Source organism: Grammomys surdaster, unplaced genomic scaffold, assembly GCF_004785775.1.
Source record: "Grammomys surdaster isolate TR1022 unplaced genomic scaffold, NIH_TR_1.0 129, whole genome shotgun sequence".
Taxonomy (NCBI): domain Eukaryota; kingdom Metazoa; phylum Chordata; class Mammalia; order Rodentia; family Muridae; genus Grammomys; species Grammomys surdaster.
In genome coordinates, this window is record NW_021604587.1 from 17763454 (window position 1) to 17789466 (window position 26013).

General features: G+C 47.2%; 1 protein-coding gene across 2 annotated transcripts in view; it reads right to left on the reverse strand.

The window, feature by feature from the left end:
* Positions 1-1125: 1125 nt before the first annotated feature.
* Positions 1126-26013, reverse strand: part of Ebf4 (EBF family member 4) — a 72153-nt gene continuing 47265 nt past the window's right edge. For both annotated transcript variants that reach the window (XM_028755372.1, XM_028755364.1), the window contains 11 exons: positions 12699-12780; positions 11867-11984; positions 11649-11782; positions 11427-11553; positions 9920-10008; positions 9741-9806; positions 9474-9645; positions 9203-9388; positions 6042-6239; positions 2141-2216; positions 1126-1947 (listed from right to left, as the gene is read on the reverse strand). In XM_028755372.1, coding sequence (XP_028611205.1) covers positions 2146-2216; positions 6042-6239; positions 9203-9388; positions 9474-9645; positions 9741-9806; positions 9920-10008; positions 11427-11553; positions 11649-11782; positions 11867-11984; positions 12699-12780 — 1243 coding nt within the window. In that variant the 3' untranslated portion in view covers positions 1126-1947; positions 2141-2145. The remainder of the gene's footprint in view (positions 1948-2140; positions 2217-6041; positions 6240-9202; positions 9389-9473; positions 9646-9740; positions 9807-9919; positions 10009-11426; positions 11554-11648; positions 11783-11866; positions 11985-12698; positions 12781-26013) is intronic.

Genomic DNA, 26013 nt, shown 5'->3' on the forward strand with positions numbered 1-26013 from the left:
TGTGTGTGTGTGTGTGTGTGTGTGTGTGTGTGTGTGTGTGTGTGTGTAAGAGAGATCATGTATACTCAAGTGGTGCTTAAGTACTAAGGTGAGACCAACAAGGACAGTTAGATATCATCTCATTTTATATTGATCATGGCACCTGGCCCATTTGGAGGTCCAGAGCATAACCATCATCCAGTTATCAGTTGTCTCCAGATTAGAGTCTGCAGAGGGCTGGCTTTGGAAGGCTCTGCACATCAAGAAAAGACTTGTAGTTGAATGGAACAGGCTTGGGTGGATAAGCTTTGCTTGTCTATCATGTGGGCTTCCATCAGGGACAACAGGGGAGGCTAAGCACTGAGGGCAAGATGACATCAACCATGCATCTCAGGTGTAAGGAATCCTAGATTCTGTCCAAGAATACCAGAGAAAGAAGTGGAGACCTCTAAGAACAAGGCCAGCCCACCCACTTTGGCAAGCATGTTTTCCCAGAAGGCTGCAAGGCATGAGTGTGGGGTTGATTAGACAAGGCTTCCAAATGCCCAAAGTTCAGATTGGGCACTGGACTCACTGGATGATGGATTCTTTTTTTTTTTTTTTTAATGGCTTTCAGAAAGAGAAAACCTGACTTTACCCAGGGCCTCGGGGTCTGCGAGTCTTCTAGGGCTCTGGATGGGTGAATAGGCCAAGGACATTTTTTTTTTTTTACTATGCTCCTTTTAAGCAGGTAAAGCCAAAAGTGATCTGGGTCTTGGGAGGAGGCAAGAGGGGTTTGAAGTGTGACTCAGAGGGGCATCCTGGGACCCATAAGCTGCCCACAGCCCAGGTAGGTCCTCTAGCCTCTGAAACGGGATTTCACATCTGAACCCCTACACATCTAGGTTAGATTTAACCTGTTCTGCCTCAGTTCCCACAAATGCCCGGCAACCTTCATCTTGGTCATAGCCAGACGAACAGGATACCAAGTTCTAAGTTCCTGATCATGCCTCGGCCAACACTGTTGGGACTAAATCCATCCAGAAGAACAAAGCAGAGGCTAATTCCTAAGCTGATCACTGGAAATGATTTAAAACCCTGAGACACAAAGTTGTCCAGAGGCAGGGACCAAAGAAGCCCTCAGAGATCTACAGAGCCACTAAGAAAAGCAGACGAAGAAAGCAGGCGCGAGAGGCCACATGGCCACCTGCATCTGGTTTTATTGTTCCATTTTGTCCAAACTCTTCAGAGTGTGAGGCCACCAAGGCACAGCCAGGCTGTTCTTTGGGGCCAACTAGAGTTGGGTGCGTGGTGGTAGGGGGACAAAGTTCATGAAACATCCATTGGGGTCAGAGTCAAAATCCAGGAGGCCTTTGTATGCATCTTCCATGCCTAACACCCCCACAGGGAGATGGGATAGGATTAGCATGGATGTGCTACTCTCAGAGGAAGTGAAGGTAGCCATTGGGGTCCACTGGCTTGTGGGCAGCTCCATGGGAGCCTGAATGGGCCTCCTGAGACTGCTAGACACCTTGCTCACAGGAGAGAAGGTGGCTATTAGGTCAGGTGTGATTGTTTAGATGCAAACAGGGCCTCTCTAGATGACCTCTCCCTGAGCTGTCCTCTTTCCCACAGTTCCCAGTTCTTGCTCATCTTACCAACATCTCTGGTTTGCACAAAATCCATCTCTTATAGAGGAACCAATCCAATAGTAAGGCTCAGCATCCCAATACCTCCCTATGATGCTCTCCTGCCAAGAGGATCCTCACAGTGCTGGGCTTCTAATGTACCCCTTCTAAGAGGTAAGTATGAGGGTCTGTAGGTATGAGGGGGCCTCCAGCACAGAGGTGAAGGCCTCTCCCTGTGTATCCCAGGGATTGAGGTCCTCCCAAAGTCCTGATCCTAAATCTGTTTGTGTTGCCATCCGGCCAAAGATGTGAATCCAGAAAGGCCTCCAGTCCAGCCTCATTGGGGACAGCACCTGCAGACCTGGTGGGGAGAGGAGAGAAGAGAGTCTTAGAGGGAGGCTGGCTGCAGGGAGATAGGCAGCCGTTTCTCTCAGCATGTTCTGTGGTCAGCTATCTAGACAGGCATAAGAAAGGAAGACTTGGACTCCAACTACCCAATCCTGCTAAACTCACTCCAGGGCCAGATGAAAGGGAAAGGCCCAGTGGACACCTACCATAATTAGGAGTATGCCAGGCCCTGGAGTCCCCGGGCTGCAGAGTGGAACTTGTCAGTATCTTCAAAAGGCTGGTCTGTGGGCACCAAGGAGAGACCAAATAAACACCAAATAAACCTCTGTGGCCTGGAGATTTTACCTGCCTGTTTTCTAGGCTGAAGATAGAAGGCAGGATATATAACATTTCCTACAGGCTGTCAAATCTCTCTGGCACTTGTTTGAGGCCAGCACTATGAATGGAAAGGTGAGGGGGACCCCTCAGGTCTCTCAGGATGAGAGACAGCCTTCACTCTTGATTTCCTTCCCCTGACTTCTGGGTTTCTCTCTAGGCTGTGCTCTTCCTTCTCCTCTCTCTCCCTGTGGCTCTGTGTGTAGGTTGTGTGTGCATGTGGACTCACCGGTGCATGTGTATGTTGAAGGGCAGAAGCTGGCTCTGGGTGTCTTCCTCTACTTTATTTTAGAGACAGGGTCACTCACTGAGACTGGAACTTGCCACTGTTTTCCAGGTTGGCTTGCTGCCCAGTGAGCCTGAGGTATCTGCCTGTCTGCCCCAGGGCTGGGAGTTACAGTGTGTTCCAGAACACTCAGCCTTTATGTGAAAGATAGGTGTCTGAACTCAGGCGTTCGGATTTGTAGAGCAGATACTATGCTCACCAACCCCTCTCCTGAGCTCAGACATACTTTCTTCAGGGTCTATACCAAGGTGAGGAAGCAGACGGGTGAGAACCAGGGCAGTAAGGAAAAGGTAGCTTCCAGGAGCACCAGTACAGCATCCTGTCTGCCACACACAGGTGAGAAATACACCATGTCACTAGCTCCCACCCTGCTGAGCTCTTTCCGTGTGCTGGCAGGAGTCTTCAGTCCTCGGTCTTCCCTATCTCTGATATTTTAAGCTGCATAAACCTCTTAAGACAAATTACCCAAGAGTTGGAAATAAGACCAAAACAGAGGGGCTGTATCTTTTAGGGTGTGGAAATTGAGAAAGAGTCCTGCTATGTAACCCAGGCTGGTTTTGAACTGGAGGCCTTCCTGATCTGAGACTTATCATCAAGTACTATTATGCCAGCTAGGACTATGCACATATTAGTCTTTTAAAGTCATCTTGGAGCAATAGCTAACAAACCGTTGAGTTGACTTAGCTTGGATGAGACTCTTACATTTGCTTGAAACAGGATTTTACTATGCAGCCCTGGCTGTTCTGCAATTTTCTAGCTCTGTAAACCAGGATAGCCTCAGAGACCTCAATTGCCTCCAGAGTGCTGAGTTTAAAGGCGTGAGTCCTCATGCCTGGCTTGGAGGAGATTTCTGATTAATAGAAAGATATTCTTGGAAGTTAATAGAGCACCGGTGTAATGAGTTTGAGGCTGCCCTGGGCTACAAGGAGGCCTTGTCTGAAAAGTCAACAAAGGAAGGAAAGAAGGGAGGGAGGGAGGGAGGGAGGGAGGGAGGGAGGGAGGGAGGGAGGAAGGAAGGAAGGAAGGAAGGAAGGAAGGAAGGAAGGAAGGAAGGAAGGAAAATCTCTATATAGGCAAGTTTACTACTGCCTTAGAGAGCCAGTCTACTCTGGGCAACTTTATTGATATTTCTTATTTCACTGACTTTTATCATCCATTCTCGTGTGTGTGTGTGTGTGTGTGTGTGTGTTACATGCATGTGAGCACATGAATGTGTAATTGCATATATGTGCATTACATCACACACACACACACACACACACACACACACACACTGGTGTTAGGAATCACCCTCAATTGTTCCTCCATCTTATTCAGTGAGGCTGAGCCAGATCTTTTTTCAATGACACCCAGAACTCACTGATTCAGTATAGCTACTCTCACTAGCTGGCTTGCTTTAGGGATCCCCAACTCCATCCTCCTGAGATTACAGACAGGCTGCCAGGCCCACCCAGCCTCTCTGTGTGTTTGGGGATCAAAACTCTGGACCTCATGCTTAATAGTTTTAAACTCTGACCAACCCCCCACGTCCTCGTGTACTCTTTCAATCACTTTGTCACCTGCTGGCTCATTCATAAGTTAGGGTTTTGACATATATGTGCATGACTTATCTTCTAATACTTTGCATATGGGTTTCTACACCCCAGCTTCTCTCTCCACAGACCTTCCTGAAGCCTCCTGCAGTAGAAAAGGAATTATCCTTCAAATCCTACTTGGGCAAGGCCTTCTTTGACAGCAGTTCATCCTGCAGATGGCTTACCAACCAGTCTCCTTGCCCTCTTACCCTGTATAAAAGTTTGTCATTTGAGATGGTTAAACAACCATCTCAGATCTGCCTGGATTGTCCAGAGCAGTGGGCTCTAGAGGGAAAGAGCCTATTCTACCTACAGAGTAAGCAAAAATCTACAGCAAAACTTTTCTGGACCACAGTGGGTTACTGGGCCACCCTGAACTACAGCCATTTTCCCAGTGGTCAGGTGGATCTTCTGGCTGCTGTATATCTCTACCACCTTTAACTGTTTCCCAGGCCCTGAGGAGGGCTTTACACTCTTTCTGTGTACCCAAAGCTTATCATGAAGAGAACCTAAGGGCTCAGAGGCCTTTCGGGGGACTGTTTACAGTCTTCCAACTGTCACTTCATTGGGCTAAAGGATGACCATGGGCCTAGTACAGCAGTCTTGCCTCCATGACTCTATCTTGGCCTCAGCAAACCACATCAGATTTAGGAAACCACATGGGTGTCTCTCCCTGAACCTCAAAGATACCCCCAGGAACTAATGTCTAGATGCTCTTTTTTTAAAATAAATTTTATGCCAGACATGGTGCTATATTCCTTGAATCCCAGAACTTTGGAGGCAGAGGCAGGTGAACCTCTCTGTGAGTTCCAGAACAGCCAGGGTTATGTAGAGAAACCTTGTCTCAAACAAAACAAAACAAAACAAAACAAATAAATAATTTTTGTGCTCTAGTAAATTTGTTTTCTAGAAGATTCACGGTATATCTCAGTTTATCAAAAACTGAATAAATATCACCGTTTACCTGATGAAGACTGATTATCTGGGAGGCTATCCTGTAGGGAGGTATGTTCTACCCCAGCCTCTGTCAGCTCAGCTCTCCATCAAACTGCACTGAACCCTTTTAGAGGCTTCTGTATTTAAAAGGGGCCTTCTGACACAACACTTACCTAAAAATTTAACCTCTAGTTATTAAGCACCAGGTGTGGAGTAAATGCCAAGCCAGGTGCTGGGCTAAGTGCTAAGCTCTGGTTTGGGTCCCGGGAGATCCTTCCAGACATCCTGTAGCTTCATAAGGGCAAGTCTCTCAAAGATGGCGACCTCATCTAGCCCTGCTCCCAGCTATCCCTCCCAACTGGGACTTGCTCTACCTACACCCAGTTACTCCTAGCTCCTTCCCCACCACCATCTACCATGTGGAGAAAGTTCTGTGAGCTAGAAATATCTGCTGCCTGTGTGTGAAGTCAGAGAGCAACCCGCTCACTACCCAGACACAGGTAACGTGTTCTTAATTCCTGCACACCAGGAAAGGAGAAGCTAGGCTAAACCTTATCGAAGGTCAGTGCCCTCTTGTTCATTAGATGACCTAGTCTCAATGTGTTATGTCCCTCTGGTGGACACAGGAAAGGTTCTTTCAGCTCTTGGGGTTGGGGATTTGCTCTGGGCTCGATTGAACAGGGCTGGACTACTGGGACCTTTTCCAAGTGGGATTTCAATCTTCTTAGCCAAGTGGTCAGTTGAGCAGATCTAGACAAAGGCCAGGACACTTCAAGCTTTAAGGTTTGAGGAAGAAGAGTCCAGCTGGGCCTTCCTAGACCCCCACAGAGCCTCTTGCTGGGCAAAAGCAACTGGTCAACAGCATGGGACATTGGTGACATCCAGATGGAGTAAGCCCTTCCCTCCGGTTACTGAGAGGCAGCCATGATTGCTCACCTGGAAGCCCCTCTCTGTGGGCTCTGGGGCAGGCCTGCGACGGGGAGCTGGGTGGGCGCAGCACAGGGGCGAAGGCGCTCCTCTGCTTGACAGCGCAGATCATGTTGACAGGCGAGAAGGAGAAGACGCTGGTGGTGGGGGCGGCGGCCGGAAGGGACATGGAGGAGGCAGCCGCCAGCGGGGGACTAGAGGGCATGACTCCGGGGCGGGGCGAGGAAGGGGCAGGTGCGGCAAGGAAGGCAGTGGGAGACACAACAGGGAGACAGCACCAGAGTGAGCAGCAGGGTTGGGGTGTCACGTGGGCAGTGAGTCCCTGTAGACCAGGCTGCAGGCTCAGGCCTCCCTAGGATGCGAGGGTCCTAAGAAGACCACTACAGGGTAATGTTTAGAGGTAAACTGGGAGCCTCTGGGCCCTGGACCAGTCCTTGCCTTTTTTGGGAGTTTTGGACATCACAATCAAGGGATGGAAATGACAGGATCAGTCTCAGTGAAAACAAACAGTGGGAAATGCTCCCAACAACCGGAGATAAGACAGAGAGGGAAAGATAGGAATTCCTGCCGAAAACCACTGGAATTCTGAAATGCTTATGAGTGTGTATTGCCAAGGCTAACAGCAAAGTTCAAGGGTCACAGCAAAGTTGGAGTAAATAGCTAGGAATGAAGTCTTGGTGTATATGTAGCCTCTGACGTAATGACTGCCACACAAGCACCCAAACTTCCTCTCCGAAAGAGCATTCCTACCTAGCATTTCCTACACTTTATCCTCCCTACCCATGGACACTGTTTCTTTCCACTTTGACTCAAGTCCCTGTCATCTCCAGTTGGACCCTGGAAGCCTCCTGCATCTGCTCAAGCGCCTGTTTAGGGCCTCTCAGTTCTACCTCTCTACCTCTCAACCGGCAGGCAATGAGCTGCAGGTACAGACTTCCTGTGAAACCTGTGGCCTGAGAAGGCTTTTGACATCAGAACCAACCATTCTATGACTTTTGATATAAAAATGACTGCAATCGCTACCCTATCCTAAATGTCCTTAGCCCATGGTCACCATTGCCTTGAAGGAAATGCTCAGTGCTAGCATTTCCTGGACATTTTCCATATATCCCTGGACATAATGAAGTGCTTTACACCAATGAATGGAGATCTATATCTATATATCTATATCTATATCTATATCTATATCTATATCTATATCTATATCTATATCTATATCTATCTATCTATCTATCTATCTATCTATCTATCTATATATATATATATATATATCTTAAGGTAGCCACATAGCCACATTTTGCAGAATTATGAAGTTCTAGACTTGCTAATAACTAATACTGATTGGTTGGCTAGGACAATTCTGATGACATTTTAGGGACACCTTTGCAAACTCAATGAGAATGTCACACTGCTACGGTGTCACAAAGCACCCTGCACTCAGGGAATGGATGTGGACTTGGATAAGCATATTCTGAGATGGGAACAGGCCTGTATAGAGCCCAGAATGTCCCTGCTGATGGTGAAGCAGGGCATAAGCACCTCTGGGAGTTCTGATCGTGTTGAATGGGTGACCCAGGATCGACTGTGCACTGGGGCAGCTGTCATTGCTGCCCAGTGCTGTTGTGTCTCTGGGAAAGGATGAGCCATCCAAACACAAGGCAAACCTAGAAAGAGGCTGTGAGGCCAACTGTCTCAGAGCTGAAGGGATGTGGAGCCGTGGGGCCTGATCCTGGGCTAAGTCCAGGAGAGACTGGCTTTGGGAGGGACACAAGAAAGCTATAGCCTGTGTGGACTCTGGCTTAGTGGGATCTTGGGTTTTACAAGTCGAGTCAAGGTCAGAGTAAGTGCCAGGCCAGGTTCATAGCCTGTAAGAATAGCACCCTCGTAAGGAAAGCTAGGCAGGTGACTAGTCAAGTTGTCAGGTAATGAAAACCAGGGGAGGCAGAAGTGAGGAACCTGCAGGTAAAGCCACAAGCTCCCCTGTGGACAGACTTAGTAGTGCCCCAGGCCTTGAAGGACAGCCTCTCTTGTGACCGTAGAGAGGTTTTTGCTGGTGAGAAGGGTTGAACAGGGTCTGCCAAGCCTAGTATTTTATGACCAGATGTGTATATAAGCATCTGCTGAGTAACTGTTGGTATTGCAAGGGACTGACAGGCAGTGCAAAATGATAAAGCATAAAAATCCACTGTCCATCCATCTATTCATCCATCTATTCATCCATCTATTCATCCATCCATCCATCCATCCATCCATCCATCCAAGGAAACTGCCTTAACCCAAGATGACAGAGGGAAGTCGGTTAGCACCTACAGTTTGGGTTGTGCCTGAAAAATCATACACTCTTTTTGAATTTTGTCTGGCTTTCTATGCTCAGTGGCATATTCAGGTAAGAGAGCCACCTGAAGCAGGGGGTGGTGGTGATTCTGATTTACTGAGAAGAACTTGGGTTCGTGGGTGTAACTTGTTGAATGTCTGAAAGCTCCTGGCTAAGATACTCAATTCTGAATCCAGCTCTGATCACAGGGGATTCTCTTGTTTTGCCTGAACCATCTGGGAGAACCTGAGAGGCTGCTCAAGATACTCAGAAGGATGGGACAGGAATAAGAGTGTCCAGTAGGTGAGGAAGCTCCTCCAGGGCCCACCCCACCACGCTCCTAGGGAACCCCTGTGTTTCCCTGCCCCAGGAAATGCTTCTGAAACCCAGAGCCACACATCCCTGGGGATTGCCAGGCGCTGGAAGCCCAAGTCTCTAGAGGTTCCTTAGGCTTCCAGCAGGGGCCGCCAGCCTCCTCCCGAAGTCCCGGTGAAGGCCCAAAAGGTTGCTGTCCACCAGGTTTCAGCACAGGTCCCCCTAATTAAGGGCAGTTTCACAATCATGGAAGGTCTAGAAGTGATGTGTACAACTGGGGTCAGCAAATAGGGCTTATGGTGCAAAAAGTTTGGCCCCAGGATCCCGGGGCTCCCCGTGATGCTAAGGTCCAAAACCAAGGAGTGGCCATACGAAAGGAGGACTAAGGGCTCTCCATGGCTAGGCCAGGGTCCACACGCATAAGGCAGGAACTGAAGTCCACACCCCAGGATGGGCTGAAGGCAGGGCTGAGTCCATTCTGCATTCCCCGGGCTGACCCCTACCCCCGCGTGCGCGCTTCCTGTGGGCTGGGGACACTCACTGGCGAAAGGTGAGGTTGCAGTGGAGCCATTGAGGAAGCTAGGGGACCCGGGCACGCCAAGGCCAGTCACACCGGGCGCGCCATAGCTACCGAGGCCGGCTCCAAGGCCACTGCCATAGCTGCTCTGCTGAGAGCCAGGGCTGGGCGCGAACCGGGGAGATGCGCTGCCGCAGCTACGGGCATAGCCTGTGGAAGAGTGGCTGTTAACCGATCTGGCAGCGCAAGGCTCTTCTGTTGCACCGCTATTGAGGGCAAGGGCTGCGACACGCACCCGGCTCCGGTGTGGCATCCCCAACGGCGATGGCCAGAGGGCTGCTGAAGGCGTTGATGCCCACGACGGCAGGGTGCGGATGACTGGGGGCCAGGGGTCCGAGTGGTGCAGGCGCGCGTGGGGCGCTGTACAGAGCCTCGGCCACGTCCGCCGCACGTTTCAGGAGGAGCTCCTGCGAAGACAAGAACGGGGCACGGCCGGGGCAGCGGCAGGCGCAGGATCAGAGCCCCGGCCCCTCGCGCTGGGAGGCGGGCAGAGGCGCCATACCTGGTTACTGCTGGGCACTCCATACAGGGCCTCCGCCAAGTCAGCTGCCCTTTTCAGCAACACTTCCTAGGGCAGGGGAGGAGACAGAACCAAGGGGCAGCCCTTAGGGTCACACAAGGGCCTGAGAAGGGTTTCCGCACCACAGGACATCCCTTTTCCTGACCCATCCCTCTGAGTACCTTGGGCAGCCTCTCAGGGTCTCCAGGGTGTCTGGGAATGACTTTCTGTAGCCTCTGGAATCCGTAGTCAATGGTAGGCTCATTCAGGGCTAGAGAGAACGGCAATATTTGGAGGACACCCCTCCCGGAGCAGAGCTCAGATCCACCAAGCCCAACCCAGAAAAACCTGCTCCCATGTATCAGCGAGCATCAGGGGAGTCTTCTCAGTTTCTTCATTTATTTGGTTAGAATTAATTCAACAAATATTTACTAGGCCAGGCTCTGTGCCAAGCTTGGCACACACACACACACACACACACACACACACACGCACATACACTCTGTATTCCTAGGGGCAGGACTCAGAATTTTTTGCATTTGGTCATATCCGTTTGTCATTAAAAAAAAAAAAACCAACGAACAAACAAAAACAACCGTTAACAATCTTTACCACGGATCAGGTAGTTTCTCAGCAACATGTAACTATTAAGGTTTGCATGCACCTCAGGAAAGGGATCCATGAAAACCTTGGGCTCAGGAGGAGGAAGTATTCAGCCAGTCTCTGGCTCTCCTCCCTCCTCTCCCCGTTACTCCACCCTGGTCTCAAAGGTCTACTTTCTTCACTTCCAGTTACTAGACTTAGTTCATTTCCTTTCCTTTTCCCCAAAGCATAAAGTTCTTGAGCTTTACTCTGGCCAGTCCCCTGCTACCAGTGTCTGAGTCCCTGTTCCTCTCTAGTTACACCTTAGCTTAGTTCAGCACATACTCCCAGATGTGGATTTTCCTCTGTCCTCGGTCCTTCAGCTACCCACCCATTCTGTGTTTGCAGCTCAGCTTGTCCAAGTTATGAAGGAGCTACCTGAAGGTATCCCATCCCTCCAAGCCTCTGTGAATACAGGAAAAAGCCAGTGGCTTCAGCTGGAGGCAGAATCAAAGATGGCAGTGCCTGGGGATTCCCACCAGTAGTTAGATTGAACCCAGTTTTCATTGCCTTCCCTTGAACCTTGTGCTAACTGTTCACCAAGGCATTACACAAGGGTGTGTCTGTGTGTGTGTTCACACACACCAGTATGTGAATGTAGAGTGCATCCTGGATGACCGAAGATACCCTTGAAAGATTTGGAGAGCAGTGAGCCCATTTGGAAGCATCTTTGTGATGAAAAGGCAAAAAGAAAAAAAAAACTAAAACAAAAGGAAAGAATAAGCAAAATCCTCCAGGAGGTCCTGAACTCTAGAGCACATGGCCAAGAGGGAAAGATATCCCCTGGTGAGAAGACTTGAGGAAGAAGCTGTTGCCAAGGGGCCAGAAACTAAGGGAGAGACACATAGGTCAAGAGGGAAACGGACTTTGAAAATGATCACTGAGTAGCTAAGGCTGAGGGAGTGTAGAGGCAATGAGGGTTAGCTGCTTGGGTCTTCTGGCTAACTGTAGATTTTTGTTAACCCCTGCAACTGTGTCTGAGTTCCCTGAGCTCCCAGGGCTATCTCTGCAGCTCTTCGTCCCTGTTTCAGTTGCCTGGTTGCTTACCTGTGTAGACAAAGCGGCCAGGGGCTCCTTTACAAAACTGCTTGGACTTGTAGGAGAGGGTCACTTCTACTACCCCAGGGATGTGTCGTGGTGGTGTCTGCACCCGGATGGCATGGGGAGTGATGAGCTGTGAGAGAAGAGGGGAGGCCTGCAGGTCTAGTCCTGTGGGGAGGGCCTAGCCCTGAGACTCAGAGGGAGACTGACTGGCAGGGGTTGGCCCACCTCGCTCCACAGGAGCACGTTGCCAAACACGACCTGCAACCCGTCGAAGAAGTTGTCTCCGATGATAATGACGGTGGCGCCTCCCGTGGTCCAGCCCTCCCCGGGGCTGATGGCCTTGATGCAGGGGGTGGCAGCTGGGAGGTAGGAGAGGACCCAGGTCAAGGGACTGCACCAAGGTGGAAACTGAGGCTGGCCGGGGCTGGGCTGGGAGTCCTGACCTTCAGAAGGGTCCAGGCGTCGGGCTCTGCGTCCATGCTTGGAGTTGTTGTGCACGAACATGTTGTCCGACACAGCCAGAACATGTCCATCCACGCTCACTGTCGTGGACACCACCACCTGCGAGCACAGGTGAGACCAGTCTGGCTGGGGCCATTGGGACCCATGAGTGGGCACTGTTAGGGAGAACTAGGACCTTAAGATGGGTGACCGGAAGCTGGAATTCAGAGTCCCCTTAGGGGAGGGAAGTTTCAGCTGGGTGGGGGTTGTACTGGAATAGTTGAGGCCAGCTGAACCAGGTGACATCCCCCCAGATGAACTGACCTCAAGGGAGCTCTGAAAAAGCCATAGCTCTCAGGCAAAGAGTACCCTCTGTTTTTGCACACACAGAAACACTTTACAGTATCAATCAAGTCTGGAGATAGCAATGCCTTCCTAAAGTTGGAGCACGACGTCAGTCACAGAGGCCATCAACAGGAGCCCCCACTTTATTCTGGGCAGGAAATCGGTGCTGCCTTCTCCCTACCCCCTGCTCTGGGAGGGGTGTGCAGGTTGGGGATGTGCTAAGGGCAGCTGTTCTCAGCTTCACACTATGCAAATTACCTGGGTCGTTAATCATGTAAAAATGTCACAATTAGCATCTTCTTAAGTGGGACTCTAATGAAGCCTCCCTTGGCAGTCAGCATAAGTTGAGATGGAGCTGCCCCGCCCCCAGCAGGCACCGGGCCTGAGGCACAGGGCTAGGCAGACCTGCTCTGGCAGGGTCACGGCTTTCCCTTCACCTATGGGAAAGGGTACATTTGCATGGGGTGAGAGGACTCTTCCCAAGCCTACCTGGAAGCGGCGCATGTCTCGGGGATTCCCGGCATTCTTCAAGCAGTTCTGGTTGCATTTGAGAAAGAATTTGAGGAAGAACCTGAAACAGTGGATTGGGAGGCTCAAGGGTCTGGGGCTTCTGTAAATAGATGAAGTTCACGATTCTCTGCCGTGCCTCCTCCCAGGTGCACACTCCACATTCCTATCTCAAGCTATGTACTCACAGAATGCCTGAGATGGACCAAACAGAGCCATCACAAGACTACCTTAGTACACAGGTGTACACAGTGCTTATTTGTCTATAAGACATATGTTTCTTCACCTTCCCAGTGTATATCCACCACAGAATGTGCCAATCATAAATCTACAGTATATGTGTGTGTACCTATTACTCATCAATTATACTCATCGAAATGTATACGTACCACACATACGCTGATTCCACATGGACCATATACTCACATATGCCCAATACTGAATACAGTCAATGTAAATTCCATGCGTATCTGTCATAGTCTATGACCGTCACACACGGTACATCTGTCATGCATCACATCTCTCCTCAGACAGTAACTGTCACCTATACAACATGTGCTCAGCATAAACAGTGCGTCAGTCGTCCACGATACATATGCTTTAACGATCATTATTCAAAGATGCAGACATCACACAAGCATGTACTTCATATATGACCTGTACTCATCAGACATGAGGCCAGGCATGGGGAGGTACCCCTTTAATCCCCGAACTTGAAGCAGAGGCAGGCAGTCCTCTGTAAGTTTGAGGCTAGCCTGATCTATACAATAAGTTCCAGATCGGGACTACAAAGACAGATCCTGTCTCAAAACAATCAAATAATCAAAAAACACAGATTACAAACGATACAAACACACAGGGTATGTGCATAGCAAGAATACAGAAAACAATCTACCTACTTGTGTGGTCTATGATTTAAACTCTGTCAGTGAGAATGACACCCTCTCTGGCAGAATTCCCTCCCACAGATTTTATATCCATTATATACTGAAAACTTGGTAACATGGAATTCATGCTTGCCACACACACACACACACACACACACACACACCAAACAGATAAGCAGTGGCTCATTTCTTTTTCTTTTTCTTTTTTTTACATATAATAATAGGAAAAAAAGCACGGTCCATGCTGTGAAGTGGCCACTGTATATACAAACACACAGGCAGGCACTTGAGCCTCCCATCTTCCTAATACTTGGTGAGAAGCCTTGACACCATCAATAAGGTAACCATAGATACTCTAACCATTGTAAAGGCAATACTAGAATGTACACCTTAGCTCCTGTGAGACTCTGGGAGCATCGTTGGACATGTCCTACAATTGTAGAGGGCAGGGCTAAGTCCATGGAGGGTCTTAGCAGGTAGCATGGCTTCCTGGACATCCGGTTAGTGTCCCCAATTTACTTCCACTAATTTGGGAAGCATGTTTATCATGCTGCTTATTTTAATAAATACCAGCTAAGGGTCTAAAACTGGGGTGGTACTCTAAAAAAGTACATCCTGTGGCTATAGCTACTCTATTTATACACGTTTCTCAATCTTTAAGACATCTCATGGTATAGATGCCTAGAGCCCCATAGTCCTCCGACTTGTCCCACACTCACACGTGTAGCACATCAGCTCCGACGCACACAGAGTAGAGGCTGGTTCATTAATTTTCAGTCCCCAGCATGCTTTTACCAGGAGCTAGATTGCATGGGTGATATGACGAGCAGTATGTGTTGCGGGTGGACACAGCAGGTCCTTCCCTGGTATCCACACTTGCTCACTGTACCCGGCTCCCAGCCCTGTAGCGTTGAGAGGAAGGGTTCCTGGGATGTGGATGAGATGTGGCTGCCGTGAGCAGGTGCTAATCTGCACACATGGTCAGCTAAGGGCTGTGTCTCGGTAACAGTGGTTTCAGAAAACATCTAGACCAGTGGTGTTGCAGGGAAACCTGGTCGGAATGCAGAGGCTCGGTCATAGACCTGCTGAATCCAGTTCTGGTAGGGCCCAACATCTGTGTTCTCTTAAGTCCTCTGTGGCACTGGCCTCTTGGAATGTGCTTAGTCTCAATTTGAGATATACTGCAAGTATGAAATACATATTGGATTTCAAACACTTAGAAAAAATGAGTATAAAATAACCCACGAGATAGCTGGGTATGGTGGTGCATAACTATAATCTCAGCACTCAGTGGCTAGAGGCAGGAAGATTAGGAGCTCAAGGCTAGCCTCAGCTATACAGTGAGTTTAAGGCTAGCCTGGGCTACATGAGTAGCCCTCCAAAACCCAAACCTCAGTAATTTTTGTTTTGATTACACTGGAGGAACAATAATAGTTAAGATACATTGGATTTAAGAAAATACATATCACAATTAATTCTATCTCTTCTACTATTGTTGGTTTTTTTTTGTTTTTATTGTTGTTTGTTTATTTTTCACACAGACACTGGGTTTCTTTGTGTAGCCTTCGCTGTCCTGACACTTGCTCTGTAGATCAGGCTGGCCTTGAACTCACAGAGACCCACCTGCCTCTGCCTCCATCTAATGGTGAGATTAAAGGTGTATGTCACACCCCGGGTACCTATTCTTTTTTTGTTTTATAAAGAAGTTGTAACCAGAAAACCTTACATGTAGCCTGCATTATATCTATATTAGATGACGCTGCTGTAGAGTATTTATGTCACTAACAATGCCCAAGCGTATCTGATCCTCAGGGGAAGGGACGTCTATTCCTATGAATGGGGCATCCATGCTCAAAGATTGAGCTTTGGCATAATAACTGTTCTTGCCACTCAAGGCTGGTCAGGAGAAGGAGGGTGGCATGTCTGGAGAGGCCAGACATGGAGACTGAGAGCTGGGGGAGGGTTCAGAAGCCTGGTGGGAAGGACAAGTGCACATGCTCGGGCCATGGGCCTGAGCATCTAAAACACCGTCAGGGACCTGGGGCAGGTAGGCAGATATACGCATTTTATTGAGGATTTATGAATCCCTGCTTATCATGAAGAAAGTTCACTTTACCCCAATAGCTGGGAAGAGCATGGGGTGTCATCTGTACAGCATTCCTTGCCCCTAGCTCCACAGGGCTGGAAGGGAGCTTAGAGAAATCCTTTACTCTGACTGAAATGAGCCACAGACCAGGGGAAAGAAACCAAGCCTATAGGCCCCAGTAGTGTAAGCATGGGACTATACACAGTGCCAACCTCACTGGTGGCAACAGATAGCTCTGGGGACACAATTTCATCTGGATCTCCAAGAAATGCCTTTAAGAGAAAGGTCACATCCCAAGAGCTGCCCTTGGAATGCTACAAACGCCAATATGAGGTGACAATAAAACGCTTCAGAGAGGGAGCGATATAAACACCCTAAGGCAAACCCACCCCAGTCAGTTCTGTAGTGAAGGCCTGGCACCCTGCTCAGGCCATCACTGTCACTGTCTTGTTTCATCCTCTCAAAATTCTGAGGTGGTGTGTGAGTCTCGAAACAAAACAAAACAAAACAAAACAAAACAAAACAAAACAAAACAAAAAAAGAATAAGTTACATAGCAGAGTAAGTCTAGAGCTTAGGTCTCTGAGCTGTTGCTGCTGACAAGTCCCTGGAGGTTGGATGTGAGGGTCCAGGTGGTGTGGCTGGACTCTGCAGTCCTGAGAAGTGTCCTGTGTGGGTGTGGGGGATGGGCTGTGGGGAGTGGGGGGCAGTAGAACTATAATATGATATTTCCATTTGCCTGTAGTTTGGGGCCTTTGCATGTTGTGTCTGCAGCTTTCAAAATTTCTAGATTAAAAACGGTTAAACAAGATGAGCTAAGATTGGTGATTTTTGAAGCTCTTTGGGGCTCAGTATCTATTCTGCTTTTCTGTTCAACATCCTCTGTACTAGGAAAATGTAATTAAGACCTGGCAGTGGTGGCACACGCCTTTAATGCCAGCACTCAGGAGGTAGAGGCAGGATCTCTTGAGTTTGAGGCCAGCATAGTCTACAGAGAAAGTTCCAGGACAGCTGGGGCTTCACAGAAAACCCTATCTTGAAAACAAATAAACAGAAATAAAGGGAAGAAAATGTAATTAAAAACAAAGTACAACAGAGTAGAGCTACGAACAGCAGTGAACCACTTGGCAAAGCATTTGAAGGAAGTAAATTTGCCCTGGGTGCCTGCAATAAGTCAGGACAAGGTGGGTCGTGCCGTTAATCTCAGAACTCTGGAGGCAGAGGCAGGCAGATCGCCATTATTTCCAGGCCAGCCTGTTTACACAGAACTACATAGTGAGACCTTGTCTCTAACCAAACAACCCAACCATCAGAGTGCCTCAGAGGCACACCTACCTTCCTGCAGCAGAACTTAGTCTGGTATTCCTAATCACCTCTCTAAAGACTTTCTACTTCTTTAAATAAAAACAGCTCAGAATGAAATTAAATCGGCGCCTCTTCATCTTACAAAGAGGCAAGGGTGGGTTGAGTATGCGTCAAGTACAAACACTGGACTCACATATGAGCTCTTACAGGTGCAGTACTGCATCAGGAAATCTATCTACCCCAGCACAGTCCTCAGCCAAAAGAGACAATAGATGAGAAAATGTTCAGGCAATCAATGACTCTACTGTTAAATTCGAGATTCCCCTGGGGACAGAAAGCAGGATGGGGTGAGCGCCTCACTGAGGCCAGCATCCAAGGACAGCACAGCTGGGCAGCGCTTGCCTGAACCCCAACTGTCCTCACTGTTGGCGGGTAAAGTACTCACAGCTGCCCTACTGCTTTTGAATCATCCCCAGCCAGAAGCCTGTCCTCCCTGTCAGCAACCCTCGGTCAACGACGAATTGACAATCACTAGACAGATCAAGCCTAGACACCTTCATACTTCACACCACTCCAGGGCATTGGGAAGTCTGGCTTCCTTGCCAAGCTTCTGCTCCTCCCCTACCAGGTCCCCTTTACCCTGTTGTTGTCTGTCTGTCTGTTTGTTTGTTTGTTTGTATGTTCTCAGGTATCTCTTCATAAACCCACTTTCACAAAAATCCCATCTCACGATCTACTTCTAGAAAATCTGATAAGAGGTCAGGCCACGCAGCTAAGGATTTTTCTTCTCCCCTCCTCCACCCCATTCTGAGACACTTACTGAAGGTTGAAGTTATGGTGCCCACTTTTCAGAGAAAGCTGGTAAATAACTCAAAGACCTGGGCTGAGAGCCAAGCGGGATTCGTTCAACTACAGGGCAGCCAGGGGCACAGAAGAGAATGTCTAGATTTCCGTTGCTGTGCCAGTTCCTCCAGAATGATATCCACTAGCCACACTCAGCTACTGATGTATGGTGTATGGTGATTGGATCTTAATATTTAAACTTTATTTCATTTTCACTTATTAAATCTATTTTTCCATGTAGCTTACTGCTGCCATATTGGATTGTGCAGATCTAGAAAGAGATTGTAGTGAATGATGTACAAGTTGAGAATAAGGTGGCACTCATGAAAGTCTTGGGAAAGAAAACAGATTTGGAACAAAAGACAGTATAGGACCGCAGATGTATTTCTGCATGCAGGGTGGCAGTACAGCTTGGGATGGGGCAATGAGTAGGGGCCCTCTGCTAATCTTTCTCCTAAAAGCCTTATGTTTGAGCAGGCTAGCCTCTAGGGCAGACTGACACTCAGAGCCATGCTTTCCCTGTCTGCTGCCCTTCATCCCCAACTCAGGACCACACTACAGATGCTGAAAACCCTTACTCCTGAAAACATCACCCCAAAGGACTGATTGGACATTGTTTACATGTCAGTCACAGGGGATCTAGAGGCCAGAAAGTTTCTCCTTTGCTGCTGTCGGTGGAAGTGTTGGGGATTGGATCTGGGACCTCATGCACGCTAGGCAAGTGCTCTACCACTGAGCTCCAATCCCTAGCTCAATTACTCAGGCTGGCCTTGAACTTGCGATTTTCTTGCTTTAGTCTCCTGAGTAGCAGAGATTGTAGACCTGTGCCAATAGGTCTAGCCTCTGAACAATATTTTTAAATAACTTACAATACATGAACCAAGATAAACTCAAAGAGCACCACACAGTGTTGGGCTTGGCAGGACAATTTGCCAAGTATTCCGTGCAAGAGCAACTTGTCTTGCCTGCCAAGGGTACAAGAGTTTCTATAGCTCACATCTGCAATTGAGCATTGAGGTCTTGGTGGACCTCAGGAAGAAGCAGGAGGCAAAGGGAACACAGCTTTTCAGAGTAGTGGCAAGATTGCTACACTTGTCCAGTAGCACCCAGGGGCAGCGGTAGGTCAGAGCCTGGGACCGTCTTCATTTCATGTGTGATTTGGATACTATGGGCAAAGGGAAGTTCTCACTTACTGACCGTGACAGCTGGAAGAACCAATTTGATTCCAGAGGAGGGGGGCAAACACTTAAGAGATGAGGCCAGAATGAATGAGGAGGTGGCTGCAATAGTTGAGGCTTGCATGGAGGTGGTCCAGGCTCCTTCCTGAACTTGGTGTGCAATAGCAGTCAAGACAGAGTCTCTCCAGGGGTAGCCACCTGACATGCCTGGACCTAGTCTCCCCACCAGGATCCCCAACTAGGGTAGAGGTGGCTGCTGTGCAGATGGGCTGGGGACTATAAATAGCCAGGACGCATACATTAGCATGCCAATGCACCCGCACCCCATCCTCTATGCTAATGGCCCACCATGCGCCTGAACACCTTCTGTTCCCCTGCATGCATTTGCATGCACAATTAGCATAATCTTGTATAATTAATGAACAGCGTCAATTTTAGCTCCTAAGTAATTTGATTAACATGTTGATGGGGCACTTACTAGGCTCTCCAAACCTCGGGGCTGGGCATGGGGCCTGAGGAGATGGAGAGAGGGGGTGGAGAAACTGCTAAGAGGTCCTCAGCTGTCCATGAAGAGTTGTGGAGACCCCACTTTTCCTGGATTGGCCTGAGGGGAGAGGAAGTGGAGAGGCTGGTAATTGAAGGCCTCTGGGTTCTTCATATGAAGTTGGGGACCAGCTGGGGTGCAATGACAGTGGCTAGTCTGAGGATTAAACTTGTTTGTGACCATATGGACAGAGAGGCACATACACACATACATCTCTTGTATGTCTCCTTAGCTTGGGAGAATCTTATGTGAGTGTGAGATATTAGACTAACTTCCTCCTCATAGAGAAAGAGGGTGATCTTATGAGTAGCATGGGGATAGAAAGGGAGGGGAAGACTTAAGTGGTATGTCCCTTAGCCTTAAGGGTGGGAAGCTAGGTTCTTGTACAAGACTTTAGCAACGCCTATTTGAGTTAAGTGGGAGGCAGGTAGAGTGATGCTGTCGAGGCCAGGTATCTTCTGCAAGGTGTCAAGTAAGCCAGGGTAAAGGGAAGAGACAGGAGGCTGGATGTAGCCCCTTTCTATCTAGAGAAAGGCACGCTTCCAGCCTCAGACCAGAGCACATGCTAATGGCCACCATTCTTCTGCTCCTCTAAGGCCATGGTTAGTTAGAGTTGGGAAGTTCTCCCTTAACTCTGAATGTTCTTGCTGCTATCCTCAGGTACCTTTGCTGTCTAAGATGATCACGGGAAGCCGGTTGGGAGGCAGAAGGTGAGAAATGATACATGATACTATGGCAGGCACTGGATTCGTACATCTCACTTAACTCCATGTAGCCTTTCCTTTACGTCATTGATATTTCTCCTCCTCCTCGTGTGTGTGTGTGTGTGTGTGTGTGTGTGTGTGTGTGTGTGCGCGCGCATGCGTATGTATGTATGCATGTGCTGACCAGAAGACAATCTCAGGTGTCATCCTTAGTTGCCATCCACCTTGTTTATTGAGTCAGAGTCTCTTACTAGCCTGAAGCTGGGAAAAAAAAAAGGCTAGGCTGGTTAGCCACTAAGCTCCAAGGATCTGCCCATCTCTGCATTCTTAATATGTGTGGGTTCTGGGGATTGAATTCAGGACTCTGTCCTTCCAAAGTAAGTACTTTACCAACTGAGCTATCCCCCTAGTACTTCTTTTCATTAACATCCCGACCAAGTGAGCATTCGGTCAGCTCTATTTCACGATAATTAGAGATTGAAACCCAGACTAGAGAGGCACGGCTCCAATTCATATGGCCAGACATCCAAGGCAGTTTGAGCACCAACCCCAAATAACCCATCTGTGGTGGTTTGAATGAGAATGGCCACTGGAGGCTCACACATTGGAATATCTAGTTTACAGTTGCTGGACTATTTAGGAAGGCCTAGGTGGTGTGGCTTTGTTGGAGGGGATGTGTCACTGGGAGAGGGCCTTTCACCTTCAAAAGCCCACATGAGGCGCAGTCTCTGTCTCTAACTTGAGAATGAGGTGTGAACACCAAGCTGCTGCTCCAGTGCTATCTATGTCTGTCTAACTTCTGCCTTGATTCTCTACACAGACTAACCTTCTGAAACTGTAAGCAAGCCCCTAATTAAATACTTTTTATTTGTTTTGTTTTTTGAGACAGGGTTTCTCTGTGTAGACAGCCTGGAACTCACTCTGTAGATCATGCTGGCCTCAAAATCACAGGTGCCACCACCACCCCATCTAAATACTTTCTTTTATGAGCTGCTTTTGTCATGGTGTCTCTTCACAGTAATAGAACAGTAACTAAGGCAAGTTCACTTAAAACAAAATAATATTCAAGTTATAAGCAGCCAGTACTATAGATATCTATTATGGATCTCCAAGCCTCCTGTAATTTCCAAAGGGAGAGTTGCCCCATGTCCTTGATAGAGCAGAGGTCCCTTTGAGATGTTTGTCCTTATGACATTTCAGCCTACATGATCCCCAGGGCAGATAAGGAAAATTTATCTCAAACTTCTTTTGTTCTTACCTCCCTCAAAGGCTCTGAACTATGAAAAGGATTAGGCAGAGAAAGGAGATGCCCTCACTCAGGCGATAGGAGGTCAAATCATCAAAAGGAATGGGCAGAATGGGTCAAGGCAGACACCTGTGTTTGCAGCATGATAGATTTGGTTGGAAGGGCAGAAGCTACTGTGGGCTTAGCCTGGGACTGTGGTACAAGGAGCACTGCATTTACTACTATATCAGGAATATGGCTGATTCTTCCAGGGCTTCTGAAGCCTTTCTCATTGACTCATATTTGTTAGGTTGCACTTGACTCAGGGGTTAGGTTGTGAGTAGACTAGGGCTGACCTCTGCCAGGTGGCTAAGACATGACCTACTTCAACAGTGCCACCGTATCAACACTCACTGTTCAGCAAGCACAACCACTTGGCAGGAGAGATCATGACTAACAGCCAGAAGAAGAGAACTAAGGTCCCAACCGGAAGGAATCTTCTATCTCCAGCTCAAATGCAGGATCATCCTGGCCAATCAAGCAATTATTTAAAGGCTTAGAGCTATGATGTCTGATAAATCATCTGAGTGTGGTTATTAAATCTGACTTAAGGAGGGTTAGAGAGATGGCTCAGCAGTTAAGAGCACTTCCTTCTTTTGCAGAAGACTTGAGCTCAGTTTCCAATACCCACATAATGGCTCACAATGACCTGTAATTACAATTCAGGGGGTCTGACGTCCTTTGATCTCCCTGGACTCCTACACACATGTGGTTCATGTATATTCACTCAGGAACACACACATACACATAAAATAAACTTAAAGAAGTTAAGTCTATCTTAGTTCTGACTAAATACGATTAAAGTTAACTGCCCAGTCACAGAAGCCAATTTCAGTGTTTATGTGTGGCATTGGCTACCACGGTGGGTCATGGCATCTTAAAATCCTATATTGCTTTCTATTACTCTTCAAATTTTATCTGTCTGTCTGTCTGTCTGTCTGTCTGTCTGTTTAATGTGCATGGGCTAGTCCTACATGTATGTCTGTGTGCTATGTCTATGGATGCCAGAAGAGGGCACTGGACCTTCTGGGACTAGAGTTATAGACAGTTATTTTCTGTAGGTGATGGGAATCGAACCTGGGTCCTCTGAAAGAACAACCAGTGCTCTTAGCCACTGAGCCATCTCTCCAGCCCCTCTCTATTTCCTATCATTATGTAGTACACACTTGTCTTCAAGTTCACTGATTATTTCCATTATTACGAAATATTTAAGTAATTATATTTTGTCTTTCCAACGTTCTGTTGGGGCTCTCTGGAAGCATGAATCATGTGTTTAGATCTCTCTTTTTCTTCCAAACATTTATCACAGGGCCTGCTTCAGGATGGAATTAAAGGATCAGAAATTACTGTAATGGGGACTGGGGACATGGGTCCATTGGTAAAGTTCTTATGCAAGCATGAGTACCTGGGTTCAATTCCTAGCACCCACATTTTAAAAAGCAAAGCAAAACCTCGGTCTCAAAATAATAAGGGGGGAACACTTGTTGCCCTTGCAGAGAACCCAGCTTCAATTCCTAGCATGTACATGGTGGCTTACAACTAGCTGTAACTCTAGTTCCAGGAACTCTGATCTCTGCAGGCACCAGGTACACATGTAGTGCACATATATACATACATGGAAAAAAGTCATACACAAAATAAATAAATATATAAAAAATAACAAGGTGGATTGCTCTTGAGGAATGACACTTGAGTTTGCCCTTTGGCCTCTCCATGTACACCACACACACACACACACACACACACACACACACACACACACCCCATTTTGATAGGACGAATGCTGGTCCAAAGTTCTCAATTACTTTTACTAGGAGACATATAAAGTCATATCCTCAGTTAAAGATGCCCACTATAGAGAGAGGACTGAGAACCACAGAGTGCTTCCACAAAGCAATTAAAACAATGGCAAAAATAGTCACGACCAAAAAACTCTTTTGTTTACATGTTATTGTTCAAGGTCTTATGTAGACCAGGTTAACCTTGAAATATATATATATATTTCTGGATCAGTTCTCTAGCTTGTATTTTCTATGATATGTAGTTAACAAAGTTTCATATATACATATGTATATGTGTATATGTATGTGAAGTTCAAGGTTATATATATATATGAAGTTCAAGGATATATACATATACATATACATATACATATACATATATATGTATATGGCCAAGGATGACCTTGAACCCCTGATTCTCCTATTTCTGCCTCCTAAGTGCTAAAATTATAGGTTGTATAACATCATGTACAGCTAATATTTTTACAACTCTTAAAATTAATAAGTTTTGTAACATTTATTCAAGAAAGGTATCAGAATTCTATAAGAACTTATCAATGTTTAAACAGCCCTCTTCCATCCCCCAGCTTGATTGGAAAGCAGAAGCCTCACAAATATGGGAACTGCAAAGTCTGCAGCCTGGCAGCAGCCAGAGAGGAGCGAGGTGGGATAGGAGCCTTTGACAAGCTCTGTTCCCTAGCAGTTGTCACTCTTTGACCACTCTGGAGGCCCCTAACAGCCCTCTCCACAGAACTTATTATCCAATTCAAAGGTTGTTTCGTGAGAAAAGCCCTATCTTGGTTAGCTGCTGGAGACAGTAATACTGTCTGGGGGGAGTAAATCTGGCCAAACATTTTTCAAAAGAAAAGAATTGGGAAATAAGATTTCTACAGAGGACTCTAAGAAGTTCTAGCACATTCTGAAAGCCTTAGGAAACCATGCCTGTCTTGAGGAAGGGCACATGCCCAGGGATGGTGTGGGGTCTACTGTCATCTCTGGCTCCCTGTCCAAGCAAGAGGAAACATCTAAGGCAGAGCTGTTAATCGCCAGAGCAATGACAGTGTTCCCTGATACACACAGAGCCTTTCAACAAGGAGCAGAAAAGCCTATTCAATTGAGTTGATCACGAAGGTAGTACCAGAAACTTTGTTAACTGCACATCATAGAAAATACAAGCTAGAGAACCTATCCAGAAAAGTTGCAAAACAAAATATAACCTCTACAAAAAATAGGCAACAACAACAAAAATAACCATTAGGGGATATGATTGCCAGCGGTTCTACATTATATTACTAAAATGCTTAGTTTTTAACAAAGAATTATGTTATGTGTAAAATAATAGGAAAGGAGGATTCATATATAAACAAAGCAATCAATATGACAGTCCCCGAAGAAGCCTATGTTAGATTTTCTAGATAAATAATTTAAAACATCATTTTTAATGTTTATAGAACTAAAGGAAAGTATGTATAAAGAATTCTAGATGTCTGGGAGGGAGGGGCAACATTTGGGATGTAACTAACTAAAAAAAAAAAGAGAATTCAAGATGTTGTATTCCAAAAATACAAAAATATATCAACGCCTGGCAGTGGTGGCACACGCCTTTAATCCCAGCACTTGGGAGGCAAAGGCAGGTGAATTTCTGAGTTCAAGGCCAGAGTGGTCTACAGAGTGAGTTCCAGGACAGCCAGGGCTACACAGAGAAACCCTGTCTCGAAAAACAAAAACAAAAAACAAACAAACAAACAACAAAAAAAAAAGAACTGAAGACTCATCAGTAGCAAATTTGTCATGCAGGAAATATTAATAGGAATCTTTTTGTTTGAAATGAAAAGACACATGACAGTAGTAACTCAAATTTACACGAAGAAACAAGTAACAGGCAAATATTAAAGGTAGCACAACACACATGTAACTATTTTGTTTTCTACCTTATTTAAAAGACTGGTGTGGGAGTAGGGGTTATAGGGCTGCCCTGGAGTTCACACATGTGGGGGCAGGGTTATAGGAATGTCCTGGTGTGCATGTATGTAGAAGCAGGAGTTACAGGAATGCACTAGACTGTACACACGTGAGAGCAGGGGTTATAGGAACAGCCTAGTAATGTCCTCCTCCTCCTCCTCCTCCTCCTCCTCTTCCTCCTCCTCCTCCTCCTATTCCTCCTATTCCTCCTATTCCTCCTCCTCCTCCTCTTCCTCCTCCTCCTCTTCTTCCTCCTCCTCTTCTTCCTCCTCCTTCTTCTTCCTCTTCTTCTTCACCCTCCTCCTCCTCCCTTCCTCCTTCTTTCCTTCCTCTTCCTCCTCCTCCTCCTCCTTCTTATTCTTTGAGCCAGGGTTTCTCTGTGCTGTGTAGCCCTGGATGTCCTGGAACTTGTTCTGTAGACCAGGCTGGGCTTGAACTTACAAAGATTCACTGGCCTCTGCCTCCCCAATGCTATGATTAAAGGTGTGAGCCACAGCCCAACTTCTTTCTTCCCTCCCTCCCTCCCTCCCTCCCTTCCTTCCTTCCTCCCTTCCTTCCTTCCTTCCTTCCTTCCTTCCCCCTCTCTTCCTCCCTTCACCCCTTTCTTTCTTTCTTTCTTTCTTTCTTTCTTTCTTTCTTTCTTTCTTTCTTCCTTCCTTCCTTCCTTCCTTCCTTCCTTTCTTTCTTTCTTTCTTTCTTTCTTTCTTTCTTTCTTTCTTTCTT